Source organism: Saccopteryx leptura, chromosome 1, assembly GCF_036850995.1.
Source record: "Saccopteryx leptura isolate mSacLep1 chromosome 1, mSacLep1_pri_phased_curated, whole genome shotgun sequence".
NCBI lineage: Eukaryota > Metazoa > Chordata > Mammalia > Chiroptera > Emballonuridae > Saccopteryx > Saccopteryx leptura.
In genome coordinates, this window is record NC_089503.1 from 275,212,856 (window position 1) to 275,229,110 (window position 16,255).

At 35.9% G+C, this 16,255-nt stretch overlaps 2 protein-coding genes across 12 annotated transcripts in view; one reads left to right on the forward strand and one right to left on the reverse strand.

Annotated features, from left to right (window-relative positions):
• The window catches only part of DNAI7 (dynein axonemal intermediate chain 7), a 90,251-nt gene extending 83,233 nt beyond the window's left edge, over positions 1-7,018 (forward strand). For all 8 annotated transcript variants that reach the window (XM_066354284.1, XM_066354278.1, XM_066354322.1 and 5 more), the window contains 4 exons: positions 2,649-2,863; positions 4,000-4,167; positions 5,670-5,783; positions 6,737-7,018. In XM_066354284.1, the coding sequence (XP_066210381.1) occupies positions 2,649-2,863; positions 4,000-4,167; positions 5,670-5,783; positions 6,737-7,018 (779 nt within the window). The remainder of the gene's footprint in view (positions 1-2,648; positions 2,864-3,999; positions 4,168-5,669; positions 5,784-6,736) is intronic.
• A 51-nt stretch (positions 7,019-7,069) lies between these two features.
• IRAG2 (inositol 1,4,5-triphosphate receptor associated 2) overlaps positions 7,070-16,255 on the reverse strand; it is a 59,027-nt gene continuing 49,841 nt past the window's right edge. For 3 of the 4 annotated variants that reach the window (XM_066354345.1, XM_066354344.1, XM_066354336.1), the window contains 7 exons: positions 15,563-15,710; positions 14,458-14,501; positions 12,272-12,334; positions 12,105-12,154; positions 11,721-11,822; positions 9,606-9,713; positions 7,837-8,079 (listed from right to left, as the gene is read on the reverse strand). In XM_066354345.1, coding sequence (XP_066210442.1) covers positions 7,839-8,079; positions 9,606-9,713; positions 11,721-11,822; positions 12,105-12,154; positions 12,272-12,334; positions 14,458-14,501; positions 15,563-15,710 — 756 coding nt within the window. In that variant the 3' untranslated portion in view covers positions 7,837-7,838. Of the gene's footprint in view, positions 8,080-9,605; positions 9,714-11,720; positions 11,823-12,104; positions 12,155-12,271; positions 12,335-14,457; positions 14,502-15,562; positions 15,711-16,255 lie in introns of all 4 variants that reach the window. The other variant, XM_066354353.1, reaches the window with a different exon arrangement.

Genomic DNA, 16,255 nt, shown 5'->3' on the forward strand with positions numbered 1-16,255 from the left:
TTTCTGCTCTGATCTTTATTATTTTCTTCCTTCTACTACCTCTGGGCTTCACTTGCTGTTCTTTTTCTATTTCTTTTAGATACAGGGTCAAGTTGTTTATTTGAACTTTTTCTAGCTTCTTAAGGTATGCCTGTAATGGTATGAACTTCCCTCTCAGGACTGCTTTTGCTGTGTCCCATAAATTTTGAGTTGATGTATGCTCATTATCGTTCATTTCTAGGAATTTTTTTATTTATTCTTTTATCTCTTTGTTAACCCATTCGTTATTTAATAACATGCTATTTAGTTTCCAAGTGTTTGAGTATTTCTGAGCTTTTCTGTTGTGGTTGATTTCTAGTTTCATGCCATTGTGATCAGAGAAAGTGCTCGATATGATTTCAATCTTCTTAAATTTGTTGAGACCACTTTTGTGTCCTAACATGTAGTCTATGCTAGAGAATGTACCATGAGCACTTGAAAAGAATGTATATGCTGCTGCTTTAGGGTGAAAAGTTCTGAAGATATCTGTTAAATCCAGTTGATCTAGTGTGTCCTTTAACTCTGCTGCTTTTTTGTTAATTTTCTTTCTTGAGGATCTATCTAGTGATGTTAGTGGGGTATTGAAATCCCCTACTATTATAGTATTGCTGTTGATCTTGCCATTTAAATCCATCAAAGTCTGCTTTATATATTTAGGTGCTCTTATATTAGGTGCATAGATATTTATAACGGTTATATCTTCCTGTTGGATTGCTCCCTTTATCATTATGTAGTGATCGTCTTTGTCCCTTACTATAACCTTTGTTTTAAAGTCTATTTTGTCTGATATAAGTATTCTTTCCCCATCTTTTTTTTATCTCCATTTTCATGAAATATTTTTTTCCAAATTTTACTTTCAATCTATGTGTATTTTTGTTTTGAGGTGTGTCTCTTGTAGACAACATATGTATGGGTCCTGTTTTCTTATCCATGCAGCTACCTTGTGTCTTTTGATCGGATCATTTAATCCATTTACATTTAAGGTTATTATTGATATATAGTTGTTTATTGCCATTTTATTCTTTAAAACTGTATTCCTCTTTTGCTATATTCTTTTTCTCCTTTGATCTGTTTACAACAGACCCCTTAGCATTTCTTGCAGCATTGGTTTGGGTGTAGTGAATTCCTTGAGTTTTTTGTTTTGTTTTTTTTTTTTTGTCTGGAAAACTTTTTATTTCTCCTTCAATTTTAAACGCTAGCCTTTGCTGGATAAAGTAGTCTTGGTTGTAGGCTCTTGTTCTGCATTACTTTGAATATTTCTTGCCATTCCCTTCTTGCCTCAAGTGTTTTTGTTGAGAAGTCAGAAGTCATCCTTATGGGGGCTCTTTGTAGGTGATAGTCTTTTTTTCTCTAGCAGCTTTTAATGTTTTCTCTTAATCACTTAGCTTTGGTTTTTTAATTATGATGTGTCTTGGTGTAGATTTCTTTGGGTTTCTCTTTAATGGAGCTCTCTGTGCTTCTTGAACTTGTGAGACGTTTTCCTGCCTTAATTGTGGGAAGTTTCCAGCTATGATATGTTTGAACAGTCTCTATCTTTTGTTCTTTCTCTTCTTCTTCAGGAACCCTTATGATGCGATGTTATTTCTCTTCATGTTGTCATAGAGCTCTCTTAGAGTTTTCTCAGATTTTTTGAGTCTCTTTTCTTTTTCCTGCTCAAGCACATTTATTTTTTGAGAGAGAGAGAGACAGGAAGGGAGATGAGAAGCATCAATTTGTAGTTGTGTCACTTTAGTTGTTCATTGATTGCTTCTATTATGTGCCTTGACCAGGGGGCTTAAGCCAGTGACCTTGGGATCATGTCAGTGATCCTGTGCTGAAACCAGTGACCCTGAGCTCAAGCTCAAACCATAACCTCAGGGTTTTGAACCTGGGACCTCAGCATCTCAGGTCAATTCTCAAACCACTGCATTGAGCATCTTTTTATATTATCTTTTCACATATCTTTTTTGGTGAAATGCTTATTCAAATCTTTTACCCATTTTTAAAATTAGGTTTTGTTTTATTATAAAGTTGTAAGAGACACAAAAGGCCATATATTATGTTTCCATTTATATGAAAAGTCCAGAAAAGGCAAATCTTTAGAGACAGGAAGTATATTAATGGCTGCCTGGGGCTGGAAGGTGGAAATGGGAATTAACTATAAATGGACATAGGGAACTTAATAGGAGGATAATGTTCTAAAACTGGATGTGGTGATGATTGTACAATTGGGAAAATTTATAAAAATTTAATTGTATATTTAACACAGGTAAATGTTAAAGCTGTTTAAAAAAAGATGAAAAGAGGTACTCTAAAATGTTAAGAAAAGAGTACTCTAGGAAAAAAGTTCACATGCAGAGACACACAAGTGTATGAGGTTGTTGAAGAAGGAAAATAAAAGGTGGCTTAAATCAGGTATGAGAAGTGGTAAAAGATGAAGACAGAAATGTGAATCAAAGTTTCATTTGAAGGCCTTACATACCTTGCTGAGGAGTTTGGGCTTGATTCTGTAGATAGAAACTCCAAGCAGTGAGATTCTATTCTAAATGCGAAAGATAATTTATACATATTGCAGTTATTTGGGTGGTTTTATTCAACTTAATTTTGTGTAGGAAAAAATGAAACTAATGTCTCTTTCTTCACTTATGAAGGTAAACTTTGGAAAACTGATGGCATCAGAAATGTAACTTACAAGTCAGGGGAAAGACTTTTAACATTCAGCTTGGAGACTTTTGGTCCTGTTACCTTGATTCAAGACACCCATATTAACATGCCATATCAGTCATGGGAACTAAGACCACTTGATGTGAATCAAGTACTTTTGATTGTGGCTACATTATTCATTGAGATTCAAATACAAATTAAGGTAAATCCTGTTATAGCACCTCATATCCAAGAGGTAAACCTCACTGATGACTTTGTGAGTGTGTCAGAGCAATCACTGGTAATTTACATATTGAAATGTCTTTTATAAATATATTTAACATATACCTTGAGATATAATTTCTAAAGGAAATATTAATTGAATAGGTAGGAAATAACATGTAAAAAGCAAGGCACACATTTATACCCTAACATTACTAGGAATAGACCAATTAATGGAGCTATAAGCCTGGTTGTAATGTGACTGTCAGAGAGTTTTGACCCACTCCTGAGAGGCTCTCTGATCTTTATCAACAAGCCATTTGGAATTTCTCTCTGAATGAGCCTCTATTGCATATCAATCAGAATTTACATAGCCTGAAATTCAGAGAGAAAATGTAGTTTAGTGGTTGCCTGAGGCTGAAGGTAGGCATGGGGATTAACTATAAATTGGCATGAGAGATCTTGTAAGGATGGAGGAAGGATGAAAGTGTTCTACAACTGATTTATGATAAAAGTTGCGCCAATCAGTAAAGTTACAATAAGTCATTTTATGGCATTTGAAATGGGTGAATTTTATGAAATGTAAAATATACCTCATTAAAGTTGTTTGAAGCCTATAATGTCTTATCAAAATGACAGGAAGACTAGATATCATCAAACTTTGCTTTTAAAAGCAGATAAGAGGTATGAATTCTGGATACCTTCAAATTACCAGTTAAAACTGTGTAATAATTTTACATTATTATGTTAAATCTTATGTGTAAAAAAAATGATCCTTAAAAGTTGTATCATGATTGCTATCAAGTAGCTCTTATAATTAAATAGGAGCATATGTAGTATTCTTAGATTATAATTTATGAAATAGGAACCTGAACCATCCTTTCATCCAGGCCCTTGATCTCGATTGCTCAGATAAAGCCCCAACAGAATTTCTCAACTGCTTAAGGTACCATAGGGACCTTGTGCCAGAGTTTTCAGATTGGTCCTAAAACATACTGGCCCTGCATTCTTTTTAATGTAGAAGAGATAGGATTTTTGTTTAAATGATATAAAGAACCCAAAGGCTAGAACCAGAATGATAAGGAAGTAATAATTTCCTTACCAAAGTTAAAGCTTTTTTTTCTCATTGAAAACTAGGAAGATCTCTGCATGTTAGCCTCACTCAAACTAAATAAAAAAAAGCATTCCTCTATTTTGGAAGGAAAGTGGATGACTCCTATTTCTTTCATTATTGCTTTGAAAGAAGCTGGATTGAATATCTTCCCTACTGGACACTCTCATTTTTATGTTGTTATAAACCATAAGGTAAGAATAAATCTCTCTAAATTTAATGTAATAGGCATTTAGAATGCTAGCAAGTATTACATTTTATAATAAATCTTAAGGTATAACATGGGTTTTCTATATTCAATTACATAAGATTATAGTTAGAAAGGAAGGAATCAAATGGCAAGACCAGAAATTTTGAGTTCTCTCAAATTTAATAACTTTTCACAGAGAGTGGGCCTGTATGATCTTCATCTCAACAAAGGGAGCACATGCACAGCTGGTCAGTTCAGTGCTAAGATAGTCAGAGCAATTCTGAATTTTGTATTTTTTCTTCTTTCCAGACTGGACGGATATATGTAAGATTTCTTAAAAATGTATATGACTCAGCAGTTTCCCAAATGTGATAAGTTAGGTAAAGTTAAACACATACACACACCACTGGTATACAAAACCCACTCCTGTTTCTTGACAGAGCCTTCCTGTCTCTACATATTGCTTGTGTTACTCATAAGGCTTTAAATGAGATCCTTCCATGTTAAACTGTGAGCTCTTTGAGGATGGGACTGTATTTTCATCAACTTTGATTGATTCTTCTAGCATTTAGCATACTCCTGGAATAGAGTAGGTGTTTAGTAAACATTTATGACATATGAAGACAAAGTAGCTTCTAATCATGAAAAGTGTTTTGGGCAGACAAGTTCAATACTCAAGAACAAGTTTATCAAATACCAGAAAATGACAATATGGGTAGACGTTTATACAACATCTGAAAATAATTGTATCATTAAAAGAGTGTTCATGTGTAGGAAAAAACCCACCTTGGTTTTAGTAACTCAAATTGCTATTTACTCTGCAAATGGTGAATGTAGTATACTATTAATCTTTTCAGAATATTTAAGGATTTCTTTTTCTGGACACCTATATTCTAGGCTCAGGATACATTATTGAATAATAATAATAAAAAAGGGGACCTGCCCATGTGGAACTTACATTATAGTAGAGGGAGGGAAAAATAAGCAATAAACAAAAAATAAAATTATCTCATATGTCAAAGGTGGCTAAAGTGCTATGGGAAAACTAAAAGGTAGATCAGGAATGCTGGGGGTCAGGGCAATGTACAATATCAGACAGAGTATTGGGGGCTCGATGAGAAAGTAAGATTCGAGCAAAATGTGAAGGTGGGGAACTTAACCAAGTAGGTATCTCAGGAAGCAGCTTCCAGGCTGAGTGGCCTGGTATGTTTGAAGATTGGAGGAATAGCAAGAAGGCCAGGCATCTGGAACAGAGAGAGCAAAGGGAGAAGAAAAGATAAGGTCAGCTAGACAATGGGGTGTGTGTGTACAGGAGTGTCAGGTCACACAGATACTTGTAGATTGCTTTTGGGACTTTGGATTCTATTCTGAGAGAAAAGGAAAGCCACTGCCCTGTTTTGAGAGAGGAGTCACATGATCTGACTTACATTTTAAATGGGCTTTTCCTTGTAGGGAGACTTGTTGAGAAGGCTTTATGATCAATTTCATTTGTTTTCATATTGACAGGTTCCTTTGGTAGAAATGAAAGCTTATCGACAAATGGCCCTGCTAAGTTCTGCTTTTATGTTTGGCTGGAGCAGATGGAATATGCACTGTGATTCTAAAAATGTTGTATTTAAGGTATAGTAGATACAAAAACCCTATTTCTTCCTCCTACTTTGTCTTCTCAAAAAAAGGTACTAAAAAGCTAAATAATGTAGACCACAGTTTCTCTCCTAAAAAAGGTGAAAAAATTAACATTTAAAATGTAGTTTTAATGGACAAGAGTGTGGTGGTTACATGGGGTGGGGGGAGAGGAGAGGGGCACAAAGAAAATCAGATCGAAGGTGACATAGACAATTTGACTTTGAGTGATGGGTATGCAACATAATCAAATGTCAAAATGACCTGGAGATGTTTTCTCTGAACATATGTACCCTAATTAATCAATGTCACCCCATTAAAACTAATTGTCTAAATTTTAAAAATGTAGTTTTAAAACCATTTTTTTGACAAAAATATAAAACTAAACTATGTAAGGTTATGCCTTCATTGTTTGTTATGATACCAAATGCTCTTGATTTCAGAGTACAGTCCTTATACCTCTTTATACTGACTCAGAACAAATGGAAGCCTTCACATGAATCCACATTTATAACTCACAAAATCTCCTCTGAGAGGGTGAGGCCTCTAACTTCACTTTCTGGAATATTTACTACTTGCCTGATAAATTCTAAAAGCTGACTGATGAATGCTTTGGCATGAAGTAATCAACATACTTATCTTGTTTGTTGTGTGTTTCTCCCACTAGAATATAAGCTCCCTGAGGACAGCCATTAGTTATTGATTAATGTTTGGTGGTTTTTTCCCTTTGTTTTGTTGTTATTATTATTATATCCCCAGAAACTAGAATAGTATCTGGCACATGATAGTCATTCAATAAACATTTGTTCCATGAATTAATACATTTTGAGATGTTCCATAAACACTAAAAATTTGGGGGACTGAGTTGAACCCTTCAAATATTACTCCATTGCCAAAATGCCTAACAGAAGGTGAACTATAAACAGATTTCTCCAATTTTCTTTCTTTAGGTGAGGGAACACCTTACTAAAGAAGAACCTGATGTTCAGAATCCTAATTGGACCCTTTTAATGTTTGGTGGTGACAGAGCTCTAAGGCTCAAGATCAACGAATACAGTGAGGCATACTCTGAAGACCTTGAAGAAGAAACTGAGTTCCATTCTACTCTGTATCACATGGTTGAGGATTTTGCTTCTAAAGGAGCAATGGAGAAAATCAGGAACTCCAACTGCCAGTTTATTGACTCTGTATGCCATATGCTACTCTCCATTAGATTACTCAGCTTTTCTTAATCTTCACTGATAAATTTTAATCAGTATGAAGTCAAGCAACTAGAAGAATAATCAGATACTTCCTCAACAAAATGTAACAAGTGACTATATTTCAAATATGTTATAAAAATGACCTAATCAACATTTTTATACTCAAATTTTATTTTTTTAAGTGTGAGTTTTTGGTCCTAGTTGGCTCAGTTGGCCTGGCATGTGGACATCCCAGGTTTGATTCCTGGCCAGGGCACACAGGAGAAGCGACCATCTGCTTCTCCACCCTTCCCCTCCCCCTTCTCTCTCCCTCTTTTCCCCTCCACAGCCATGGCTGGATTGGTTCGAGTGAGTTGGCCCTAGGTGCTGAGGATGACTCTGAGGATGGCCTCTGCTTCAGGTACTAAAAATAGCTCGGTTGCAAGCATGACCCCAGATGGGCAGAACATTAGCCCAAGATGGAGACTGCCAGGTAGATCCTGGTCAGGGCACATGCGGGAGTCTGTCTCTCTAGCTCCCTTCCTCTCACTTGGAAAAGAAGAAAAAAAAAGTATTAGTTTCTTTTCCCCCTAGGAATACTGGCCCTCTCAGAGTTTAAATTTCACTATATGAAGATTTAATGACTCTTTATTTCAATAAATTTTAACAAACAATATATAATATCTCCTTCTCAAAAAGCTCATTAAAAGGTCTTGGGGAAGTGATCACAAAAAGAGAGAATTTTAAAATCTTAGTTGTTCTGAGAACTTCTAGTTCCAGGCTATATTTGCCCAGCTAAAAGTTACTAATTTACAAAATTCAAATACTAAAACTTTTAAAATAAAGATACAAACATTAGGATGTTGAACAGTCACACTGGTGGTGGCCCGTTGTGTCGGAGTCTGGTAAATGGCCACAAGATATGTTCTAGAGACATCCAGGTTGCTCCATCCTGGGTGGGAGCAGCGTCTACAGACTTTTGGAAAAACCCACCTGTGAGGAAGCTCATCAAAGCTGCAAACAGTACAATCAACGCAACAGAAAGCCAAAGGGCCTTAGCCTTTCTGAAAGAAGTCTTGAGATTTGTTGCCCAGGAAGCTATTGTGTCATAACTATAAGGAAAACAAAAATTCAAAATTTGGTCATCTTAGTAATCCATTATTAGAAATACTCCTTTTGCCAATAACACCAATCAAGTCATAGACCAGCTCGTGTATACCACCAACCCTGCTTTGGAATCAGCTACATAATGTGATCTCTTGTCTTGGTTTTGATCACATGTCCCCTTGTAATTGTTAGAATTAAAGAAATAATGTGTTAGGATGAGAATAGGAAAATTATATAATTTAGGCATTATTTAACTTCTAATAAGAACATATGAGGGTTTATCTCATTCTCTTACTCAGGTAAGGCAACGTGCTCCTACGGTGGAAACAAAAGCATTTATGGAGTAGAGTAGGATATGTGTGTATATACATATGTATATATAACTGTGTCACTTATTTCTCACCATTCCTTAGATTTTTGCTGTACTGAAATTTAAACTCTTTCTTTTAGAACACTCACCAAACAAAGTTTATTACAGTATCATTTACATCTTTGGAAATAGTTAACTCTGCGCTAAACACTGTACTAAGTATAATTACATAAACACTGTACATATGCTAATTCATTTTATATTGACAACAAAAGAATGACATAGGTACTAGTATCACCCTTATTTTATAGATAAGAAATTGGTGCTCAAAAATGGATGAATAGGGCCCTGGCCAGTTGGCTTAGTGGTAGAACATCAGCCTGGTCAATGGAAGTCCTGTGTTTGATTGCTGGTCAGGGCACACAGGAGAAGCGACTATCTGCTTTTCCTCACCTCCCCCCATTCTCTCTCTTCTGCTCCTTCAGCCATGGCTCTATTGGTTTGAGCGAGTTGGCCCTGGATGCTGAGGATGGCTCTATGGCCTCACCTCAGGCACTAAAATAGCTTTGGTTGCCAAGCAATGGAGCAATGGCCCCAGATGGGCAGAGTATTGCCCTGTAGGGAGCTTGCTGGGTGGATCTCGGTAAGGGTGCATACAGGATTCTGTCTCTCTGCCTTCCCACCTCTCAATAATAATAATAATAATAATAATAAATGAATGAATGGGTCTGGCCAGTCACACAGCCAGGTAGAGAGCTGGAAATTGAGCCTAGACCAGTGGTCGGCAAACTCATTAGTCAACAGAGCCAAATATCAACAGTACAATGATTGAAATTTCTTTTGAGAGCCAAATTTTTTAAACTTAAACTACATAGGTAGGTACATTGTTATTAACTTAATTAGGGTTCTCCTAAGCTGGCCTTTGCTAAAAAACGTCCTCAATCTGATTGAGCCGCATGTGGCTCACGAGCCGTGGTTTGGCGACCACTGGCCTAGGTCATCCGGCTTCAAGGCCCAGGTTCCTAAGGCTGAATTCTCCTGCCTGTTGTTAACTAGCAGATTCAGGGATAAGACCTGTAAACCATATGAAGTTTGGTATTCATCTTAAATTTAACAGTTTGATGGGTATTTTAGTAATTTAATTCAGAGTAATACCATTAACCCTGCCTTACCTTTCCCCATTCCACTAAAATGATGTAATTTGGCAGGTAGACAACTTACACTGAGCAGACATCCCAGTTTGATGGATTAGTTCTCTTTTCAGAAAAACTTGGCTTTCTTGTCCTTTCTACTATTTGTTCTCCAGGTGATTCTGCATCATCTTTAGTTCTGTAAATAAGTATTTTTTTAATATTCAAAGCTAATGTGCTATAATTATATAATGTTGCTAAATTTTACTGTAATAATAAAGATGCTTCCAGATATTTGTTTTGCTTTAGAAAGATTTGATAAATATCTAATTCTAAAATTCAAATAACCAAATTTATATATTTAACCATTTTGTTTTCATTAACTAGTCTTCTACCACATGGGCTTTAATAACCACCTTAGTTGATTTTACTTTTTTCTCTCTAGGTTTTTGACCAGTGCTAAACTGGAATACCATTAAAGTATTATTTCTTCTCTTTCTCTAAAAATGTTCATTTTAAAATTGGTTATGAAAATATTTTCAGTGTAAAACTAGTTAAGATATGCTCATATTCAGTGATCTGGCAAATACTAATTGATTGACTTTGTTTGAAATAAAATCATATTATCTATCTAAAGAGGAATTCATCACCTAAACAACACTTGTTTCATTATGTTCACTAGTCAGTTCGTAGTTTGATTTGAGTTTTGATATCTCAAGCTCATACTGCCCTCACAATTGCCAAATGGAACTTTGTCTCAAAGTCATTGTTTTAGTCAAACAAATATAGGGAATGTATCTGGTAGATTTTAGTTTCATTTTTAAAGGAAAGAAGGCCCCAAAGCCAGAATTAATTTTATTTTTGTAAGATTCTCAAGGTTTCAGCCTTTTGTTTACAAAAACTTCCTAGTAAAAATCATACCATACTAACAAAAAGCAAATAATAGTTTGTAATCTCTTGAAGGACACACTTGATAATTTTTTCCACCCCAGATCAGGAAATATCCATTATGGTAGAGTTTTTATTTTTCAGTACATGCAAATGGCTCTCAGGATCATTTAAACACACAAGTAAAACCCAAATACTTTAAAGGTAGGCACTGTCTTATTCATCTTTATATTCTTTAGGTTTGAGTGCAGCATCTATCACATAGTAGGCACTCAGTGAAAATGTATAAAATGAACATAAAATTTTTTCATTAAAATCTCTGCAGCCCTGGCCGGTTGGCTCAGTGTTAGAGTGCTGGCCCAGCATGTAGAAGTCCCAGGTTCAATTCCTGGCCAGGGCACACAGGAGAAGCACCCATCTGCTTCTCCACCCTTCTCCCTCTCTTTCCTCTCTATCTCTTCTTCCCCTCCCGCAGCCAAGGCTCCATTGGAGCAAAGTTGGCCCAGGCAGTGAGGATGGCACCTTGGTCTCTGCCTCAGGCGCTAGAATGGCTCCAGCCGCAATGGAGCAACACCCCAGATGGGCAGAGCATCGCCCCCTGGGGGGCGTGCTGGGTGGATCCCAGTCAGGTGCATGCAGGAGACTGACTGCCTCCCCGCTTCTAACTTCAGAAAAATACAAAAAAAAAATCTCTACAGATGAGAAACTGAGACCAACTAAATTTAAAACCATTTGTCTAAGGTCATCTAAGGACTTAGAGGCACTTGTTTATGTCCCTCCTTCCTGCCCTCTCCCTTGTGCTATAGAAGTATATTTTACTTAACTTTCTAGAGACAGAGATAGTAACGTAGAGTTTTAAGTTCCTTATACTCTTCATTTATGCAACAGGAAGATATAGATATATAATGCATATACATTATGTATATGCCTGATATATATATATATATAATTCATGGGGGGTTTTTTTGTTTTGTTTTTTGTTCTTTGTTTTTTATTTTTAAAGATGGACATTTTACTTCTGTGGCTATTTACCTTTCCCCTTGCTAGCTCGATACCAATAAATGGAAAAAAAATATTTTCACAAATCAGGCAAATTCCAGGCAAAGTCTTTTCTAACTTAAGACTCTAAACCTTGCAGTTCTGAGTGCTACAAGAGTGAATATATTCACAAAGAGCATTTATGTAGTGCTTTACAGTTTATAAGTCTTAATGAATTATGTTTCTGATGATGTAGCATTGATCTGATTTCCACAGAATGAAAATGATCCCCACGGTGTACACCCCAGCTCACATAACAAAAACACCACACTTCACCTACTTTAGCTCACACTTTTCTTCTTCACCACCTGCCCAGGAATAAGTGCTGGTAAATCGATGTAATGAGGGGCGGTGTTCACTCTGCTTTGACCCCAAAATACGCCTACATAAAGATGATAATATCCACTTGTCAAAGCAAATACATTCATAGCCATTATTAATTTATTTCCCACTGCCTAAATCAATACAAGAATTATAAGTTCTAATTATTTTCCTTAGCACTCACATAACACATTTCATAATAAAACACTTTCAAGATAATATAATGATTTTTTGATAAGTTGGCTTATATCGCTTTTTTCAAAGACCTTTACTTTTTAGCACAGTTAAAAATAGCCAAGTTACCCCAAAATAGTAAAGTTTCCAAAGAGCAGCCAACACTTACCAACTGCTCAATCTCCTACTGAATCGGTCATTCTTCTCCATCCCAGCCACCTTTAAAGTGCAGATGTTAAAGAAATGATAAAACATGGATTTAGTGAAGAAAGTTTATACTTTAGTTGTATGAAAATGAATTTGCTTTCAACTAATAACATTCAGAAATTTACTTACCATTGCTGCATTTCCAATATTTCTGGGTAAAGAAGCGATCGTCACCCTTCGATGAGAAGATGGCTACTCAAAGTGAGAAAATATATTTAGAAAATTCTTAATATTTTATCCTTTAATGCAACGCTCATGAACATATTATACGTACATATCCATGCACTTCACTACTGCTGAGTTAAATAGAAGACATTTTAAACGGATTTTGTTATGACCAAATTGCCTTCTAGAAATATTTTACTCATTTACATTTCACTTTCCCAAACATTGGGTGAGGATGATTTTTGCCAGTCAAGGAGTCACATAGACTTTCTTGTTGAGGTTTGCATTTATTTGAGTTGTAGTAACATTCAATGCTTTTTCTAAGTTAAATAGTGTGTGTGTGTGTGTGTGTGTGTGTGTGTGTGTGTGTGTGTGTGTGTACCTGCTCTGAGAATTACCTATTTATGATCTTTGCCCATAATAATTTTGTTCATATTTTGATTAGAAAATTTTTTCATTGTCAATACAGCCAAATCTATTCCTTTCTTCCTCTCTTTTGTTACCATTTCCTTGATGCTTTGCAAGATTTTTCTCCTACTCAAGAAGGGATAAATATATACCTATATTTATAGATTTTTAAAGTTGCTTCAGTTTTTTTCATTTAGTACACTTAAGGATAGGCATATTATTTTAATGAATGGATGTGTTTATGTATCAGCCTTGAGATTTGCACAGAAAAAAATAAGTATTATATGGTTCCTTTTCTATTTTAGCGCCTGAGTCAGAGGCCATGGAGCCATCCTCAGTGCCTGGGGTCAACTTGCTTGAACCATTCTAGCCATGGCTGCAGGAAGGGAGGGAAGAGAAAAAGAAAGAGAGAGAGAAGGGGGAGGGGTGGAGAAGCAGATGGTCACTTCTCCTGTGTACCCTGACTGGGAATCGAATCCGGGACATCTACATGCTAGGCCGACGCTCTAGCACTGAGCCAACTGTCCAGGGCTAGGTGGTTCTTAAAATTTAAGTATGTGAATCATTTTCTTAAACCATCATCCCTAAATAACTTTATAGATTACTTGAGCATTAAGAATATGAAACTGTCATCCATGAAGCCTGGGTTCAAATCATGACTCTACCACAACATGATCATAACTAATTGCTTAACTTCTGCGCTTTCCTCTTTCCTCAGCAGTGAAAGAGAGATTTGGATGGAATGATTTTAGAGTCACTTGCTCAAAAATCCTATTACAAACTCTATGCAATTCTAGTCTTCAAACTCCTTGATTTTTAGTATGGCATACAGTCTCCAGAATTAAACAAACAAACAAAAAAAACCCTGCATTTTCAGTCTGGTTTTTTGTTTTGTTTTGTTCTGTCTTTGGTGAGACAAGAGGAGATAGACTGATTCCGACATGCACCCCAACCGGGATCCACCTGACAACACCATCTGGGGTGGATGCTGAGTACCAAGCTATTTTTAGCTCCTGAGGCTGTTGCACTCCAACCAAGCTATCCTCAGTGTCCAGGGCGGACGCTTGAACCAATTAAGCCACTGGAATGGGAAGAGGGAGAGAAGGGAAGAGGATGGGTAGAGAAGCAGATGGTCACTTCTCCTGTGTACCCTGATAGGGAATTGAACCTGGGATGTCCATATGCTAGGCTGCTGCTCTATCCACTGAGCAACCAGCCAGGGCTATTTCTAGTCTTACTTGCAACTAAGAGTGAAAGAGAAATGTACCTAGGACTTATAGGAAGTTATCTTTAAAGGGCGAGGGAATACCCCTTGAGTCACCTTTCCTTTTTCTTTGAATGTGACTCAGTGTAATGATGACGTCTTGGTATCTGGAACTGGAGAGGCCATCTTAGACCATAAGGGAAGCAACAGGCTGAGGATAATAAAGCAACTAGCGTGAAGGAGACTGGGCCCTGTGGGTTGTGCGAAGCTGCCCTACCATTGTTGGATTTCCAATTTCCAACTCCCATTTTACATGAAAGAAACTATTGTTATGGCTTCCTTCTCAGCACCAAACAATTGACATACTAATATAGCAAGAAAAATAAAAGCATACATTGAAATATACATGCCTACATGTATATGAATTAAAATAATTTTTATGATTTACATTTAAAGCTATGTTACTTCAAATATTTTAAAACCATATAATATTTGATAGACATTTTTAAAGTTAATCAGTAAGTGAATTAGTACTTACCTTGGAGTTTAGAGAAGCTAAGTGTTTTTTAACTTGGCAATCATCTAAAGGAAAAACATTTGCACATTTTAGAAATTACATTTGTAATTTTTTTAATGCAATGGTCTTTAAAAAATTTTTATATTGATTTAATTTAGAGAGAAAGGGAAGGGGAGAGAGAGAGAAAAACATCAATTTGTTCCAATTATTTTTGCATTCACTGCTTGATTCTTGCTCGTGCCCTGAACCTGCAACCTGAGTGTATCGGCATGAGGCTCTAACCAACTGGGCTACCTTGCCAGGGTGTGATAATGCAATGGTCTTAATTCTTTACAAAGAAAAACAATGGTCAGAAACTATTTATTTAATACCTTGGAGACTACCGAAAGTATAAATATCTGGTTATCATTTATTTGGTGATTCATAACAATTACCATCTAAACCAAAGGAATACAGTCCGCTGTGTTACTACATATGTCCAGATTACTAACCCAGCACATTGTAGGCATTAAATAAATATCTGCTAAATAAATGAATCCAAAATTAAAGATAGAAGATTAACAAATATTGTTACTTTTTTAAAACAGGGAACAGATCATTAAGAATTCTCAGAAGTTTATACTACTTATTTAAAATAAACTATGATAAGATTAAGATATTTTTCCATGACTTTATATGTGTCCCTATTTTCCAATTCATTAGCTTTACTATGCTAGAGTTCTTCCTTCTATGAGGAATATAAAACCATTGTTGATAAGAAAGGCTCATTAAAATTATTCTGTCTTGCTTTATAGGTTGAGAAATAGCCAGTTTGAACATAGCCTAAGTAGGAGAACACAGGGTCAACTTAATGGGTTGGATTAAATATACTCTCTGATCTCAACAACTTAAATTGACTTGAGGAATTTTTTATGTTGTTATCAAAGAATCCTGGTCTCCCAACATATTATCTAACTGATATCCTATTTTTGGCTATACAGATGACAGGAATGAGTTGTTCTTTTTTAATATAACCTCAACCTAAGGGTCTTATAGTAAAGACATACTAAGAATTAGAAAGAGAGATAATGAAAGAGGCAGATGTTAGAAAAACATAACTGGTACTACAATCTTAAACTTTTATTACCTTCATCATCCAGAGGGTTAAAAGACCTTTCATTTTGCAAAAGAACCTGTTTCAGTTCTTCTAATTCAGTATGTTCTTTGGCATACATTCTCTTCAAGTTCTCCACATGCTGAATCATCACTTCAACTGCTTTACTAACCCTGTTTTCCTAGTAGAGAAAAAAAAGGGAAAAAGAAACAAATTTATATTGAAAAACTATTCTTGATACCCAGTTAAAAGGTAGTAATTAGAAACACACATGTATCTTCACTCCATCCCTAAATTCCACTAAACACTAAACTGACAACAAAGTATTTCTATATAAAAACAAACAAACAAAAGCCTTGAGTCCAATAGAGCAAATAGAACAAGATATAATAGCAATACAATTTTGAAAGCCTGCTAGAAGGACTAGTGGTAAATGACTATGATAGGGAAAAGGTGAAACCTAAAACAAGTAGTAAGAAAAGCCCAAAAGCAACTTAGTAAAGCTTTAAAGGTTTAGGATTTAGTGGTACTTCTGCAATTAAGTGCCAAGGTGGATATGTGAACAGAAGAAATGGTTGAAAAAAATCTATGTAAACAGTGATTAGATCCATAGATGCCCTCCCTTTTTGAAGCCAGCTAAGCAACTAACTACCTTTCCACCATTTTGATGAAAAACTACAAAGGCTGAATATCTAGAGACATTAAACAAGAAGGTCTGTGGTTTGG